This window comes from Stenella coeruleoalba (genome assembly GCF_951394435.1).
Source record: "Stenella coeruleoalba genome assembly, chromosome: 18".
NCBI classification, from domain to species: Eukaryota; Metazoa; Chordata; class Mammalia; order Artiodactyla; family Delphinidae; genus Stenella; species Stenella coeruleoalba.
Window position 1 is genome coordinate 746,678 of NC_137164.1, and position 17,099 is coordinate 763,776.

The following is a 17,099-nucleotide window of genomic DNA, read 5'->3' on the forward strand; positions in this document are numbered from 1 at the left end:
AAAGAGGCTACCCACAAAGAATGGTTAGGAAACTGGAAGAGTTTTATTTTGTACTGTTAAAAAATGTAGGTCGTGGATTCATCTGTATAAATAATTTTTCTGGCAACAGTAGTTAACTTTTAACCTCCCGTTCAAAAACTTCACAACTTCAAGCGTTTGAAATGCACTTAAAGATTTCCCCTGCTTTTGTTTTCTACGGTCCATTTTCATATTAATTAGCCGACTCATAAAGTCAAAGAATTTCTTTCAAAATAAAGTTCAAATCTTTACTAGTATGTAATGGGACACATTTGCATTCTCTTGGTCAGTATCCATTTTAATACTTTTATTTTCTTTCATTTTTTTCCTGAAAGATAGAAAGTGGGGGAAATAGGCTTACCTGTACGATTCAGATCAAAGCACAAAATGTCATTTAAAAAATAAATACCTAAGGCATACCGGCCACACTTTTACTCAGTTTCCTCTGCTGTTCAGACTTATCTCAAGGGTCTGCTCTCCCCCTGCCGCGGCTCTGCCTCTGATGGGCGGCTGCTTCCTGTCACTTGTCATGAAGTGTGTGGCTTGATATCCTGGGCTTCACATGCCGGTTCAGAAACTCAGTGACGCTACATGGACTTGCTCAAAATCTTTTTTTAGTGCGGTTTGGCAAATATCCCAAATGAAATTCAACTCTAAGTTAAAGTCTCACACAGAGATAAGGCTAAGAGCATCTAGACTTGCTGGGCCGTCCAGAGGCTCCGGGGCGGGGATGGGGGCGTAGGAAAGGAAAACCGAATTGCCTGCCACAGACACCCCTGCTTTCCCACCACAGAACAGCGCCCCGCGGAGACCGCAGCAGCTGCGGAGGCGGCCGGGCTGCTGGGCGCGGGGGCTGCTGGGAGAATCTCTGGCGGCCCCGCCCCTGCACCCCCTCCCTGCCTCGGACGCGCTCCCCACTACCTCCCAGCGTTAGGAACAGCAAGCACTGACACACGAGCCCGACCCTCGCTCGCCCCCTCCTCCCGCCTCCAGGCTCCACCGCCGGTGTGAGCCCCCTGGGTCTTGGATGCTAGGCCACCGCTAGATGGCCAAGTCACTGGCCCTGGCCCGGCCGCCGCTGGACTTACTGGCCTTGCTGGACCGGCCGGGGTCTGCGGGGAGCTCGGGGGGCGCGTGCAGCTCCACGGCAGTCACCGCCCCCTCCCCGTCGCTGTCGCCCGAGCTCCCCGCCCCGCCCTCCGGAGGGGGCTGCTGGGGGCCGGCCGGGGGCTTCGGGGCTGCGGGCGCGGACAACGGCGGGGAGGCCTTCCCGGCAGAAGTCTGCTGCTCGGCCTCCCGGCCGGCCCAGTTCGGCGCCGTCGCGAGCAGGTGCTGGTGGCCGCCGGGGGAGCCGACCGGGTGGCCCTTGCCGGGGGTCCCGGGCAGGGCTGCCGGCGGAGGGGGCTCGGGGTAGCCTGGGGCCGACGCCTGCCCCAGGGAAGAGGCCGAGGGCGCGTAGGAGGGCGGGAACCCGATGGTGAGGGCGGGTGGGTTGGAGTGGGAGGGCAGCAGGAGGGGCCGCTCACACGCAGGCTTTGCGGCCCTCACGCTGGAGCCGGGAGTGTCCGGGCGGTAAGGGTCGGTCATGCCCTGTTTCAGCTTCTTCCAGCCCAGGTGGTAGATCTCCAGCATGTTGAGCAAGAGGGACACGCAGGCCACGGCCAGCATGAAGAGGATGAAGATGGTCTTCTCCGTGGGCCGCGAGATGAAGCAGTCCACCGTGTTCGGGCAGGGCCACCGGTCACAGCGGTACAGCGGCTTCAGCTGGAAGCCGTACAGGAAGTACTGCCCGGCGATGAAGCCCACCTCGAACAGCGTCTTGAAGATGATGTTGAAGACGTAGGTGCGGAGCAGGGCGCCGGCCAGGCGGACCTTGCCCCGGTCGTCGCGCACCGGGGCCCTGTCCTGCCCGAGGGGCGGGCCGTCGGCCTTCAGCCGCTCTTCCTCCCGCTCCTTCCTCTTCTCCTCCATGCGCACCAGGTGCAGCACGTGGCCCAGGTAGATGAGGGTGGGCGTGGACACGAAGATGATCTGCAGCACCCAGAAGCGCACGTGCGAGATGGGGAAGGCGCGGTCGTAGCACACGTTCTCGCAGCCCGGCTGCTGCGTGTTGCACGTGAAGTCCGACTGCTCGTCCCCCCACACCTCCTCGGCCGCGGCCCCCAGCACCAGGATCCTGAAGATGAACAGCACGGTCAGCCAGACCTTGCCGACCACGGTGGAGTGCTCCTGGGCGTTCTCTAGGAGTCTCCCCAGGAAGCTCCAGTCGCCCATCGCTTCGGATGGCTAACCTGCAAGGGAACAGGCTCGTTACTAGGCAGGCTCGCCAGGTGAGCTGAGGGTGCAGCCCCGGGCAACCCTGGGCCCCGAGGGCCGTCGGAATTTGCTGTCATGGGGAGCCGTGCTCCTGCCGACCAGCGGGAACTCTCCACGGGAAGGTGTGTGCGTGTACGTGCGCGCACAGGTGTGTGTAGCAGGCACGTGCATGCATATCTCCCGGCTGTCCACCGAGCAGGGTTTGGTGGCCGTCCACAGCACGTGTGGCCCTGAGCGGGCGGCAGTTACACGGCACAGGGGCCAGCGTGAGGGAGACGACCGCAGGCTGCTAACGCTCTCACTTCAGAGCCGAGGACACTGGGAAAGGTGCCTGAGGGGAGGGACCTCTCCCCAGCCTCCCGACACCCGTCCTGGTCTAGTCCAGCGGCTCTCGGGGGGCATGGTGCTCTGCACACAGCTGGGTGGATTCCTAAGCGGACCTTTTTGTTCATGTGAAATCAGAGTGATTTTCCCAGATGGCCGTGGTTCCCAGGCCACTGCTGTAACTCCTGCCGTGTCCACCTACTGCCTCCCCTCCCCTCCCTTCTCACCAGGCAAATGTTCCACAAACGGTCAGCTCGCTGCAGGTCCAGCCATGCCGCCTCCCCCTGCAAGACGGGACCCGGGCGCACGTGGCCAACTGCCCCACGGGAGGCGGCAGGGGGAACCTGGGGGCCTCCGTGCCCCGATGCAGGGCACTGCCAGCCTCACGGACACACACACAGACAGACACACACAGACAGACACACACACACACACATGCACACACACATATATACACACTCACGGCCCTCCAGTGGAACCAAAGACAACTCTTCTCACATTGAATTTTAAAATGTTTAAAAATATTGATGTTTATGAGTTGGTTCTGAGGCAAAATACAAAACTTTACTGTGACCTAAAGAAACAGAGAAATGTTAGCTCTCTTTAGACCAAATTTCCAACTCTGTTTTGGTTGTTTGAGATCTTTCACGACAACTTACTCTTCTCAGACCCCACCAGCCCACCTGCCCCTGACTGTGACTGCCACCTGTTCTATTTTGCTTGTTCTCAGAGAGTAAAATGTTTCAATTTAGAGACTTAACTTACTGAACGTGAAGGAAGTCAGGTGTCAGGCACTTTCTGGGTTAAACCTGACTCTCACGCAGACACTGCAGCTGCCCATCTGGGCCTGGACAGCACCGCCTCACCCCGGCCCCCCCTCCCCCTGCCGCCCTCCCCCTGCTGCCCCCCTCCCCCTGCTGCCCTCCCCCCGCTGCCCTCCCCCTGCTGCCCCCTCCCCCTGCTGCCCCTCCCCCTGCGCCCTCCCCCTGCCGCCCCCCTCCCCCTGCCGCCCTCCCCCTGCTGCCCACCAGCCCATCCGGGCAGGACGAGCCCGCTGTGCCCCCAGCGCTTCATTCGAGCTTCCACACCCGCTGTTTCTTCACCTTAAAGCTTGGCCGGGGGGCGGGGCCCGGCCTGCTGACATCCACACTTAGGCCACCGTGGGGCTGTGCTGGCCCTTCGTCCTCGTCAGGCTGCGCCCGCGGGTCTGCTGCCCTCCCCAACCACCGCCCGGCCTCAGAGGGCCCCCGGCGGCGTGGCCTCAGGCCTCCACAGAAAACCTCCTGGACGGTCCTGACCACCCGTGGCCTTCCCCTTTGGTTCCAGTTCTGAGGCCATGGACCTTTGTCTGACACCTGCAGGCAGAGGGGTTGGGCACAGGGCACTCAGGGCCTCACCAGCTGAACACTGTGGGCCATTCGGTCCTTCTCCTGCCTCCCTCGGGATGAGCAGGTGCAGGTCATCCTCGCTGGGGAGCCGTCGGAGGGATGTCCCAGACCGAGGGCAGCAGGTCCGCACACCCAGCGCCCAGAGGGAGGGGACCCGGAGACTGGAGAGTGTTGCTGGCATCTCCCCGCAGGGCCAGGGAGGCGAAATGTCCCACAGTGTGTGTGTGTGTGTGTGTGTGTGGCGCGCGCGTGGGAGGGGGATAGCACCCACGGCATCTGCCCTTTTATTAGGAAACCAGACACAGGAACGAACCGTCCCACCCCAAACGCCCTCTGCCGAGAGACACAAGCTATCGATGGGCCTGTTCAGTCAGTCAGAGGGAGGAGGGGCGGCGGCCCAGCCTCTCCAGAGCCCTTGGGTCCAGGGGCCGCAAAACACTTTCAAACAATGTGCCTTAAAGCTGCACCACGACCCCCAAGTGCAGCCTACAGAAGGCGGTTACCACCTGCAAACCCAGCGGGCATCTGGCAGCTTCCAAGGCTCACTAAGTCCACGACGGCACCCGTGAGCACGTGTCCCCGCGCGAGTGAGACTGTGTCCCCGGGGGCAGCACCCATCCCCTGCACTGAGTGGCAGCACAGGCTGGGAGGCTTTCCTGGGAAGGAGCTTCGTCTCACGTGTGAAGAGCTGTGGAGGTGATGACATCCTGACCCACAATTCTGCTTCCAGGACGTCACACTAAGGAGCTAATCAGAGCCTTTGATAAGTGGTGCACATGGATGTTTACTGTAATACTGCTGATAAGAAGGAACACTTGGGAACGAAGCGTCCCCTGAGAGACGAACAGTTAAATGAAGAAGAGCAGCTGTCTGTCCACGGCGACATCATGGTCTGGTGACCCAGCTGCCACGCGCAGTGCTACTCTTCTCTAACATGACCAGGAAGGGAATTCTTGCTTTCCCATCTCCTTGTGTGGCTGGCAGTGACTATAAAAGGCAGTTCTATCCAATGATGTGTAAGAAGTCAGCTGGGGAACCTCGAGGAAAGCTTTTGATATCTAATAAAAGGGCAGATGCTACTCATGCTGTCCCTTCTCCCTTCTTTCCACATTGAGTACAGATGTGATGCCTGGAGCTGGGCAGCCATCTTGCAACCATGTGTCATAAGCATGAGGGAACCATCAAAAAAGTCCCCAGGCCCCTGCTGTGACACTGTGGACCTGCTGAATTGACCCCAGCTGCCACCTCCAGACTCACGGGAGAGGAGGAACCCTATTTGCTTGTCAGATTTTCTGTCGCCTGCAGACAAAAGAATTCCCAACTGATATGCTATCTTAAAATCTTTATAAAATAAGGCCAGGCATAAGTGAAAAGCCACGGTTCATTCATAACTCCCAAAATGTAAGGTACTCATTAGATTTTGCAAACATTTGTACGTGCAGATAGGAAAAGGAAGGGCAGGGATGATACTGCAATGTTAGCTGCAGGGTTTCTGAGAACTGGGCAATTTTCTGTTCTTTTCATATTTGTTTGCATTTCCCATTACAACTTATCACATTTATCATCATAAAAGATTAATGACCATGACTTTCATTTTCTGAAGTTCTGGTTTTGGAAAAAGTCTGCCAAGTCCTTTCTCATTGTTCTCTCATTATGGTCTGTAACCTTAGATCTCTTAAATCGTGTCCCTAATAAACACGCAAAGGACGAGCACAATACGTGTTGCACCACTGGCCCAACAGTGGCCGTCACGGAGGACGCAGGGCTTGCCCTGGGCTACGTTCTCCCCCCACGGTGGGGCCCCAGGTGCGCAGGGGCCGGACTGTCTCCTCCTGCTCCCGGCCTTCCTACCACACTTTGAAGCTTTGGTCTTGCTGTGGAAAATGCATGAATGAATGAATTAAAAAAGTTAACCAAAGGGTTGAGTATCTTTTGGGAGACCGGCAACACGGGGCCCGGTCGGATCCAAACGGGAGCCTCCGAGGCTCCTCAGCCTGTCTCTCCAGATGGCACACAGGGGCCTCGGGGTGTGTTGTCAGTACCACGCATCCCTAACGTCAATTAAGGAACAAAATAACAGCAGAGGATGAGACCCTCAGAACAGCAAGCTCTGCTGGGCCAAGTAAGGACAGAAACGGACGACAGACGGACTCCACGCCCTGCTGAGGCCAGAGTGGGCCGTCCTGAGAGGAGTCGGCAGCGGAAACGGACGACAGACGGACTCCACGCCCTGCTGAGGCCAGAGTGGGCCGTCCTGAGAGGAGTCGGCAGCGGAAACGTACCATCCAGGCGCAGGGCCATCTCAGGACCAAGCTAGAGCCGCCCACAGGCCCCAGGGCCCAGCGCTGTCACACCACTGAGCTCACACGGAGGTGGGACGTTAATTATCTTCATGGGATGCCATTTGATTGTTTTCTATTTTTATCTCAAGGAAAAATTTCATTCTGACACTATCGCAGAACACAGATCTTATGTCTCAAAGTTTACGTGGCCGCTTTCCCATTCTTCTGATGGTTGTGTTTTCCTTCCAAATTATATGTTTCCCCTTGGGCTTGAGGTCATGTTGTTCTCCCTCCCGGTCCATCAATGGTTATTTGCTCAGTGGCAGCCTGCTGCCCAACTCTGGGCCACAGGTTCCGTTGGACACAGTAGAAGTAAACACACCTGCTTCTGAAATCTGTGTGTGGAGACGGAAGTCAGGAAAACGGGCAGTGATGCAAGCGAAGAGGGTCTCAGAGAACAAGGACATCTGTGTGAAATCATGTACCCAGGGAAGAGGGGGGTTGGCCGTGGGATCAGGCGGTGCGGCTTCGGGAAGCATGAGGGAGAAGGAGCGCCTTTCCAGGCCGGAGCATCGTCCCGGTGGCCGTGGCAAAGGTGCGGCGGGCGGTCAGGGGGGCGGGGCGGGGGCCACAGGGCGGACGTTCACTCGGCCACCCCGAGGGCACAGGACCCTGCGAGGGTTGCTCAGAAAGAAGGGCCTTGGGGAGAGGGCGGTGATCTTGGAGTGAGTGCCGAAGGAGGGGCGACAGGGGAAGAAGGCCAGGAAGGAGACACGTCGTGAGGACGGAATAGAGCAGCACGCGGTGTTCGCGCAGAGCCAGAGGAGCACGGGGGCGGGGCAGAGCACGCACAGGGTCACGTCGGAACAGAGCGCAAAGAGGAAACAGAACTCAAAATAAACGTGTCAACGTAACAGAAGACTCACTCTTCTTCTACTCTGGGGAGGTGACCCCAACATGTAGCTCTGTCCAAACTCCCAAGAGTAAGAGCCGGGCCTATTCAGGGCCACAGCAACGTGGAAAAGTTCAACCACAGAGACAAGCATGAAAGAGGAAAAAGCTGAACCTCCGAAGTGTCAGACTGAATAACACGGGACACTTGTTCTCCGGAAGAGAAGGACTGATCTCAGCGACCAGCAGGACACCCAGTGGCCATGGCTGCAGACACATTTGATACCTGGCAGGACAAGTCCTCGGCTTTGTTCTTCATATTTGTCTCAACAATTTTTGGCCTTTTATTTCTTCCATATGAAATTTAGGCAGAGCTTGTCAAGTTCCACAAAAATCTGGACACCGTTTTGATTGGAATTGCATAGGATTCACAGATGAATCAAATCTACCTCTTTACAATGTAGGGCCCCCACCACTAAGCACAACTGTTCCATGGAGGGCATCTTTATGCTGTTGGACGCTGTCCCGAAAGGTCTTATACACCTTTTGTTAGATTTATTCCCAGGTAGCTTTGTGGTTGTTCTAATACTTCGTTCTAAATAGTTGTTTTCATTATAATTTCTGAGTAGTTATTATTGCTACCTAGGAACCTTATTTCTATATATTGATCTTGTATCCAGCGACCTGTTAGAAAGCCCCTCCTAGTTGCAACAAGTCAGGAGATTCCTTTGGATTTTCTGTGAAAGACACACGATCGTATTGTCTGCCATGAAGGAGAGATGTCTCGTTCGAATCCCCGTTATTTTTTTTTCTTGCCTTCTTGCATTGGCCTGGACTTCTGGTACAATGTGGACGTGGTGACATCTTTCCTTGTTTCTGCCTTAAAATGAATGCTTCTGAAGTTTTATCACGGAGCGTGATGTTTCAACTTGTATCTGGCAAATAAATTATCCTTCAGTCTTTTGTTTTCTGAATCATGAACAAGTATGGATTTAGTGGAATACTTTTTCCCCCCTGCATCTATGGTGATTTTTAGATGGTGAAACACCTTACTGGTCATGACTTTATTTATTTATTTATTTATTTTGTGGTACGCGGGCCTCTCACTGTTGCGGCCTCTCCCATCGCGGAGCACAGGCTCCAGATGCGCAGGCTCAGCAGCCATGGCTCACGGGCCCAGCCGCTCCGCGGCATGTGGGATCTTCCCGGACCGGGGCACGAACCCGTGTCCCCTGCATCGGCAGGCGGACTCTCAACCACTGTACCACCAGGGAAGCCCTTCTTAAGTGATTTTTGATCGTTTACATCTTTTGGAGAATTTTCCATTTCATTTAAATTTCAAATTTATTGGCATAAAATTGTTCATGGTATTTTCCTATGATTTTAAAACCCTATGGTATCTGTAGTTAGATTCCTTTGTTTGGTTCCAAATATTGTTTGAGACTTAAAATAGTAGTCTTGCTAGAAGTTTCTCTTTTATTAAAGAACCAACTTTGATATGCTTGAAACAGAATGAGAGTTTATTTTTTTCAATGTCGTACCATGCACGCTATATTCACAGTACACAGAATACATCTGTCAAAAACTCCTATGGACCTTTTCAATAGACAGTGAAGATTTCAGTGTTTACTGGTAGTTTTATAAATGGCATACATACAATTTAAGAGTATCCTTTACCTTAGTATAAAAGTATTCATTATTATATAGTTCCAGGGGTTTTCCTTCCTAATTTTAAGTGGAAATTCAACTTTTCAATAATGTAAATCTCTGGAAGGAAACATCACTCTCATCCAGAAACAACTGACTTAGTGAAATTATAATACACTAACTTTCAACTTCTTTATTAATAATTCTAAAGCACTTCCAGGATTATATATTTTATTGGCAGAGACTAAATCTCCAGAAACATAAAATTGTTTTAAAATAATATTTTAATTTAATTATCTTAGTTATTAAATAAGAATGTATGGAAAGCACTTTTAATAGTTCCTGCCATCCATGTATTATTATTATCCTCATATTTTTCTCTTTCATGTGGGGATTTTAATCATTTATGAATATTCAAAAACTCACATGCTCCTAAGTCTTTATTTGGCTAAGGTAAATATGGGTAACACTTTGATCTTTAGTCAGAGGGAAGTACTCATCAGTCTTTGGTTTTGACCTTCTGTCACTTGCAAGCTTAGTGAGAGCTAATTTTAAATTAGAAGCAATTTAAACAACTGTGTTAGTTTACGAACAAATGCCTTTAATGTTGTATATCAACAATGGCAAAATTAAAAGTACACTTAAGTTTTTAATCCACAGTATTTCCTCTCAAAATACTTGAATAAAATAAATATTCCCTCTAGATATCAGTATCACATCACAGTTCCACAATTAGAGTTCTAATATTAAGCTAGAAATTTACCAGCTGGCCCAGCTTCAGTTCAGTTGACAGAAAATGTAGGTAGTCTGGAGTGGAATTAGAAACATGACTGTCTTCCAAGACGATTCATGCCACGCAGGGCTCCCTCTTTAAACCCTCCAAATAGCTTCCCTGCCCCACCACCCTGCAGGCTCCTCTAGTTTTTCTGCCCATTATTAAACAGCATTATACGTTCCTACAATGACCTCCGGGAAAGACCTAGGAATACCATTAGAGTTTTTCACTTATCCAAACATTTTATTTAGACATTTCAGTGATGTGTTAATTTTAATGTACTTCAACATCAGCCCTAAGGTTTTAATAACTGAATAATGAAAAAAAAGTCATTGCCCTTAACTTAATGCATCCCTCTCTGAAGGCTGGTTTGGGCCAAGAGTAAAAAACAATCAAGAAAATTATAGGGGTACAATAGCTACAAGCACTCTGAATAGCTCATCGTGTCTGAAACATGAGGTCGGGAAGTCTGAATACTACACCAAACCCTGACTTCATAAATGCAGTTAAAAGGTAATTTCCCTGTACAAATCCCAATGACACCTTTCAGGAATCTTACTCATAATCCATGGAAGGAATATAGAGTCATAGCATTTTAGAGCTGAAAGAACCTTAGAAGTGGCCCCAGTACCCTCCTCATTTCAGATTGGGAATGGAGGCCCAGAGAGGGCTCTAGGAGTTGCTTGAGGTTGCACAGCGCACAGTGCTGAAGTTGGCACGAAAACCCCTGACTGTCTACTCTGGGTCCCCTTCCACATGACTTCACGGGATTAAGCAGCAGGCAGACTGTCCAGATTACAACACTTGCCTTTTGAGTCGTTTCTGCCACACTTTAAGACATATGTGGAGAGACACGGGTTGAGCACATTTTAAGCTTTTGCTTTTTTCTTCCAGTCCAGAGTATCTACAATTGTTAAATATTATTGATGTGCTAGTAACAGCCAGTTACTTCATCATATAAACTGGAATTATCATTTTAAAGCAAATTCCGGTATTATCTTCACTCTTGCAAAAACATACTGTTTTTAGAGACACGTGTGTGCTGTTTAGGGTCACATGTAACGTCATGTTACATTTCGACAGCCTTATGGCATTTTATTATTCCATTTATATTACAGACACAAATTACATCTGTCAAAATGTTTTCTACTTTTTGCAGAAATAATAATTTCTATAGTATAAATAGAATTTGAATTTCCTTATTCAAATTTATTTCTATTGGTATAAACCAGAAATCTCTTCCCTGTTCTAGAATAAAAGATTCATTTTAAAGCTAATGGGAAATGGAGTTTCATGAATAGCTGAGCATTCATGGAGCTAATCAGGTGATCTGAATGAAAAAACTTAAGTGATTTTTACATTTAGTACCATTTAGTTTGTTAACAGGAAACTTAAAGCAAACCACTAACCCTTCAAATTAAAGAAAATGTAAGAATGCAGAAACCCTTACATCAACCATTATTAAGTCACAACTTTGAAGATGCAGATACTAAAAAGCAAGTTGTAGAGTACTAACCTATCTATCGTGATGAATTTCCACCGCTGTAAGAATGAAAATTAAGGTGAGAATCTCTCGCTATTTTATTGCTTTTAAGAATTACATTGAAATTGCAAAAACATCCTGGTTTTTTTTTTAACATCTTTATTGGAGTATAATTGCTTTACAATGTCGTGTTTAGTTTCTGCTGTATAACAAAGTGAATCAGCTACATGTATACATATATCCCCATATAAACATACTGTTTTTAGAGACACGTGTGTGCTGTTTAGGGTCACAGGTATTGGATATTTTCCCTCTTCAAGTTAGTAAACGTTTATCAAACGCTTATTACGTGTGTGGGACTAGGATTACCAGAATAATTCAGATCCCATCCATCCCCTCAGTGTATGGGAGAGGCAGGCTTGTAAAAAACTGGTCAAAATGTAATATGACACGTGTTACAAAGTACTGGTAATGGCCCTGATTGGGGAGGGGCGGGGGCTGATACAGTCGGGGGAGAAGGAGATGGTATATTGAGATGGCAACTGAGTTTGGCTGTCTTCCTTCACACACAGACCCTGGGAACCATGCCTTCTGTACAGGGTGAAGTGCTTCTCAAAGGCCTTCCCACTGTCTAGAGTGTCCCAATAATATTTTAATACATTACAAAAGCTATGTGTTTACTGACGTATTTATGTGCGATACTGAGGTACAATCCTAAAGGCATGTGTATCCTATTTATTCTGTTACTTGTTCAAGCAATGGTAACAGGTGAAGGCGAATTATGGTTTAAATTCTCTCCATGTGTGAGACTGTGTAACATGGTTGTGATAAATACAATTATTTTGAAGTCTCAAATGTGTAAAAGTTATCTTAGTTCAGAAAATGAACACAAAATATAAGCAACATCCAGGGAAATTATGTCAAAATTCTTTTTCTCATTGGCAAACAATGAAATTCTGTTACACGCCATTATTATAAGACAGCTTTAAGCCCGTTAGCATTTGCTGGTCGACATGAACAGCACTGTCGAATTAGTTACAGTTGTAAAGTTTCTGTGAATTACTTTACACGACAGTCACGTGCACTGCCCTCATTAGATGCTTATCTCAACAAGAACCAAACTGCTGAAGCAGTGGAACCCGTGCCAGATCGACTAGCTGATGCTTACTTTGAATATACTGACCTTCGGGAAAAAAAAGTCCTTTTTCCTCTTTAATCTTTTAATGTCTGATTTGCAATACATTTCACACCACATTGATGGCCTGCCAGTGAAGTGAAGCACATGTCATAAATCATCATTCTGAATTCCTGGGTGATAAAAACCAAAGCTGTTCGCATCCCGCTGTTTGTATACAACCATTTTTAAATGGCACATCTGGGCGATACCTTGATAAAGCAAAAACTGGAGGACTCCCCTGGTCGCTGAAGTCCCTGTCACAAATACTCTGAACCGAGAGGTCTGCACACTAGGACGGACTCTGTTCACCAGACCTCACCGCGACGGCTGTCAGCACAGCCCCAAAGGGGCTCCGGCAGGGCGCAGATAAGGGATCTTTCCACTCTCTGCAAATTCTACTTAAACGCACCACCACGCGCACATCCGGCAAGAAATGAGATCTTGGCACTTAGAGCCAAAGTCTTTCCTTAAAAACTTTGAGAGTTTCTTAAAAGAACGCAGGCGAGGCAAGACCTTCGGGAACAACAAGCGCACACCCCGCAGGGAGCGTGGCGAGGCCGGCAGCGGCCCAGCGTCCACAGGGTCCTTCAGACCCTGGACCTGAACTTCTAGGGCAGGTCCCGCTCCCCCTCAGGGGAAAAACCCAGGAAGAGGCCTGAAGCCGCCTCCAGCCGCCCACCCAGGAAGCCATCGCTCCGCCGAGCTCTCCAGGAGCAGACGGGTGGCAGTGGCTCCGAAAGCCTCCAGGAAGTGCCCGAGCCCCGCTGTCCGTTCCCGCTGCCCCCAAACGCCCCCCAGATTCCCGAGGGAATTCCCAGCAGCCCGCGCTTACCCGCCGCGCCAACCCGGTGCGCTCCTCCCGCGGGCAGGGCTCGGGCCGCTCTGCCGGACACCGCCGTCCCGTGCGCGCGGCTCGACGCGTGCGCCCCGCGCCACCCGGGCTCCCCGCCCCGGAGCCATCCCGGCGCCCCGCGCTGCGCCCCGCGCCCGGGCCCCGCGCCACGCCCCTCGCCTCCGCCCCGCCTCGCCTCGCCCGGCCCAGCCCCGTCCTGCGGCCGCCCCCAGCGCCCCCCCTCCGTCCCCATCCCACATCCCACCGCCTCACCGCGCGTCCCACATCCCGCTCCACGGCCGCCCCCGCCCCCTAGTCCGCGTCCTGCGCCCCTTTCCACATTCCGAACCCCGCCTTCCACAGCCCGCTTCCGCCTGGCTCCACCCCGCACTCCACGCCCCGCGCCCGCACCTGCCCCGCGGCTGGACCTCCCGCCTGCTCGCTGAGGGTGCTAGGCGCGCGGGCGCGGGGCGTGGAGTGCGGGGCGCCGCGCGGGGCCGGGTTCCGCCCGGGGTGCGTGTTCCGCGGCCGCTGCGGCCACGTTGTGCGGGGGTCTCTAAATAGCGCGGCGAGCCTGGCTCAAGTCAGACAAGCTGAATTCAGTCGAGGGCCCCGGGATTCCTGGGGAGGCTCCTTGCCCTGCGGGGGGCCAGGGGGCGGCCGCGTCTACGCTGCGTGCGGCCTGCGCTGCTCTGCGCCCGCGTCCCCCGGGCGGCCCGGGAGGAGGTGTAGTAAATGTTGGGTGACGGGAGGGGCCGGCCGCTCTCACCAGTCCCGAGTGAGCGGCGGCAGTGGGGCAGGAAGGCGGCGAAATTCGAGGCTCTGGTTGTTTTCAAAGCCGCACGGAGCCTTTATTAGCGCTCGGATCTGTCTGATGAGCCATCTGCTTGCCCCGCAGAATTTGCCTGTTCAGTTGAGGTCTGAACGTGAGGTTCTCCCACGGAGAAGGAAAGCTAAGCTGCCAGAGGCATGTCTACAGCACCTTCACCTTGGAGAACTCGGACGTGTTTGTGTGTAGTAGGTGGTGGTTATGTGGACTTAGGTTTTTAGGTTTTGTTTTTTAATTGGGGAATATTACTAGAGAAGGTCTTCAGATATTTTTCTCGATTTTTAACTCTCTCTGAGAAGTGCAAGAATAGTTTTATCTTTTCTTATCTCAGAAGAACTGAAAGTTCTTAATACTTAGTCTCTTAAACAAACACTATTATTGGTATTCCGAGGATAAAAAGTGGAAATACAATATTGCAATAATTTAAAACTTGTCATTAAAAATGCCGATTTAAAATGATATTGTGTCAATCAAATGTTTGTACGCATATACATAGCAGCATTATTCACAATCGCCAGAAGGTGGAAACAACTCCATGAATAGCTAAAAAGATGTGCTTATATGTACAATGAGACATTATCCACCGGGAAAAAGGAAGGAAATTCTGATACAGGCTGCAACACGTGACCCTCGAGGACATCATGTTAAGTGAAACAAGCCGGTCACGAATAGACGAACACCGGACAATTCCACTTATATGAGGTTACGGAGGTGATTGCAGAACAACGCGAATGCACTAAGACACGGAACTGCACAAATAAAATGGTTAAGACGGTAAATTTTATGGCATGCATATTTTACTACAGTAAAAATGTTCAGTGATGTTGTGTAAAGATTAGCAAGACTAGAAGACACTGGTTTCCTTACGTGTCATATTGTACGTACTCTGGGTAGACAGCTAAGATGTTAATCATGTGGTTTAAGTTTTAGTTGTAAAGACTGCTTCTCATTTGGTTTCAAGAGAGATTGTGTTTAGGATAACTTCAGGGAAATATATATATGTACATACATGCATATATCACACACACACGCGCACATACACACGTGTGCGTGCGCCAAACTGCTTAGAGCCGAATTCTCAACTGATAGGTCCCATTTCCATATTCGACCACATTTCCAGCTCAGAAAAGTGTGCAGAGACGAAAGCCCGGAGCGCACTGCTGCTCTGTGAGCGGGGAACCCCTGGCGCGTGGGTCCCGCAGAGGCACCACCGGCCCTTGTCCTTCCCACCGGTCACGAAGATGTGCTCGCCTCGGCTGCCTCCTGGTGGTCAGGGATGGAACTACCTTTCAGGGCCTGTATAGAATCTGGATAAATCTGCACTTTGTATACAAAGGAAGTTCAACAAATATTTGTTGGATATAGATGTCCTTCTTGAAGGCGGAGGCCCAGAGCAAACACAGTAATCCTGTCGTAATCGTGGAGAGCAGAATTTAATGGTGCTTTTCTTTAAGTAACTAGGTTTAAGGTGCTTAAAAAATCGTTACCTGATTTCTTTTTCCTTTTAGTTGGAAATTACTCGTTCATCACCTATTTATACTAATTGGCGATGCATGGTATTTTAGTTACTTGTGAGGTATATGTATCTTCTATGGTACTTTTGTAAATTAATTTTACTACTGTTTATTAAACATCTGCTCATTCAAGGCTGTGGCTGGGTGCTAGGGGAGGTGAGATGGTCCCACTTCCTCCAGCCAAAGAATTCCTTGCGCTGAGCTCTGGGCCCAACTCTGCCCACTGGGGGAATTTGCAACCCGTTCTGAAATACAAAGTATTAATTCACAAGTAAACATTTTTTACATGGTGCTGAGGCCATTCAACGGGGAAAGGACAGTCCTTTTGAGAAATGGTGCCAGGAAAACGAGATATCCACATGCTAAAGAACGACATTATAACCTTTCCAGACACCATATACAAAATTAACTCAAAGTGCATCAAAGACCTAAAAGCAAGAGCTAAAACAATAACACTCTAAGAAGGAAACATAGTGCTAAATCTTCACAACATTGGATTTGGCAATAATTTTTTAGCTATGACACCAAAGGGACGGGAACAAAAAGAAAAATACTGTAGAAAAATTGGACTTGATGAAAAGTAAACATTTTATGCATCAAAAGACACCATCCGGGCTTCCCTGGTGGCGCAGTGGTTGAGAGTCCGCCTGCCGATGCAGGGGACACGGGTTCGTGCCCCGGTCCGGGAAGATCCCACATGCCGCGGAGCGGCTGGGCCCGTGAGCCATGGCCGCTGAGCCTGCGCGTCCGGAGCCTGTGCTCCGCAGCGGGAGAGGCCACAACAGTGAGAGGCCCGCGTACCGCAAAAAAAAAAAAAAAAAAGTACCGTAATCTAGAGATGATTTAAAGTATACGAGAGGGTGTGCATAGGTTATATGCAATTACTATGCCCTTTGGTAAAAGGAACTTGAGCATTTGCATATTCTGGTAGCCTTGGGGCCTCAAGGAACCAATCCCCTGCAGATACCAAGGTACAATGTTACATGTGGTGACGGATGTTAACTGGACTTACTGTGGTGATCATTTTGCAATATATGCAAATATGAAATCATTACATTCTACGCCTGAAAGTAATAAAATGCTATGTCAATTACACTTCAATAAGAGAAATTCTCACAGCAACGCTGTGAGGTTCACAGGCTCCCCGGTTTTCCAATGAAGAAATGGAGGCTCAGAGAGGTTAATTAACTTGCCCAAGGTCACACAGCTAGTAAGCGGCAGAGCCAGGACATTCATATGAGCCTGCTAGCCCCCAAGCCCTTGCTCTTAACCAGTAGTGTATGTATATGTTTTGGTTAGAAAGGTTAGGCTTGTTTTGTGTGTTCTCCAAAGGGACAACTATGACCTATGGACAAAAGTTACTGGAGAATGGCTTTTGCTTCGATCCATTACAAGTGCCCTAAGGGAGTCATCAAGAAGTGGGTGGTTCCCAGTGCTGGAGGTCCAGTAGGGTCAGGTGCTCGAGGCAAGAGGGGGTAACGCCTGCCCGAGCACCTGGCAGGGACTGCACCTGTGCAGAGGTGATGAGGACAGCCTTCTGGAAGGGAGGGATGAGTTCAGATCCAATTAAGGCTGGATACCAGCACTGTGTGTCAACGCGTTAAATAAAACCTACTTGATGAC

The 17,099-nt window shown here is 50.3% G+C and overlaps 1 protein-coding gene across 1 annotated transcript; it reads right to left on the reverse strand.

Moving 5' to 3' along the window:
* Positions 1–1,059: 1,059 nt before the first annotated feature.
* GJA3 (gap junction protein alpha 3) lies at positions 1,060–2,327 on the reverse strand (the record flags this gene model as incomplete). The annotated part of the gene is made up of 1 exon (XM_079902991.1): positions 1,060–2,327. Exon 1 carries the CDS (start codon positions 2,290–2,292, stop codon positions 1,060–1,062), a length of 1,233 nt encoding a protein of 410 aa, XP_079759117.1. The 5' UTR covers positions 2,293–2,327.
* Positions 2,328–17,099: the final 14,772 nt, after the last annotated feature.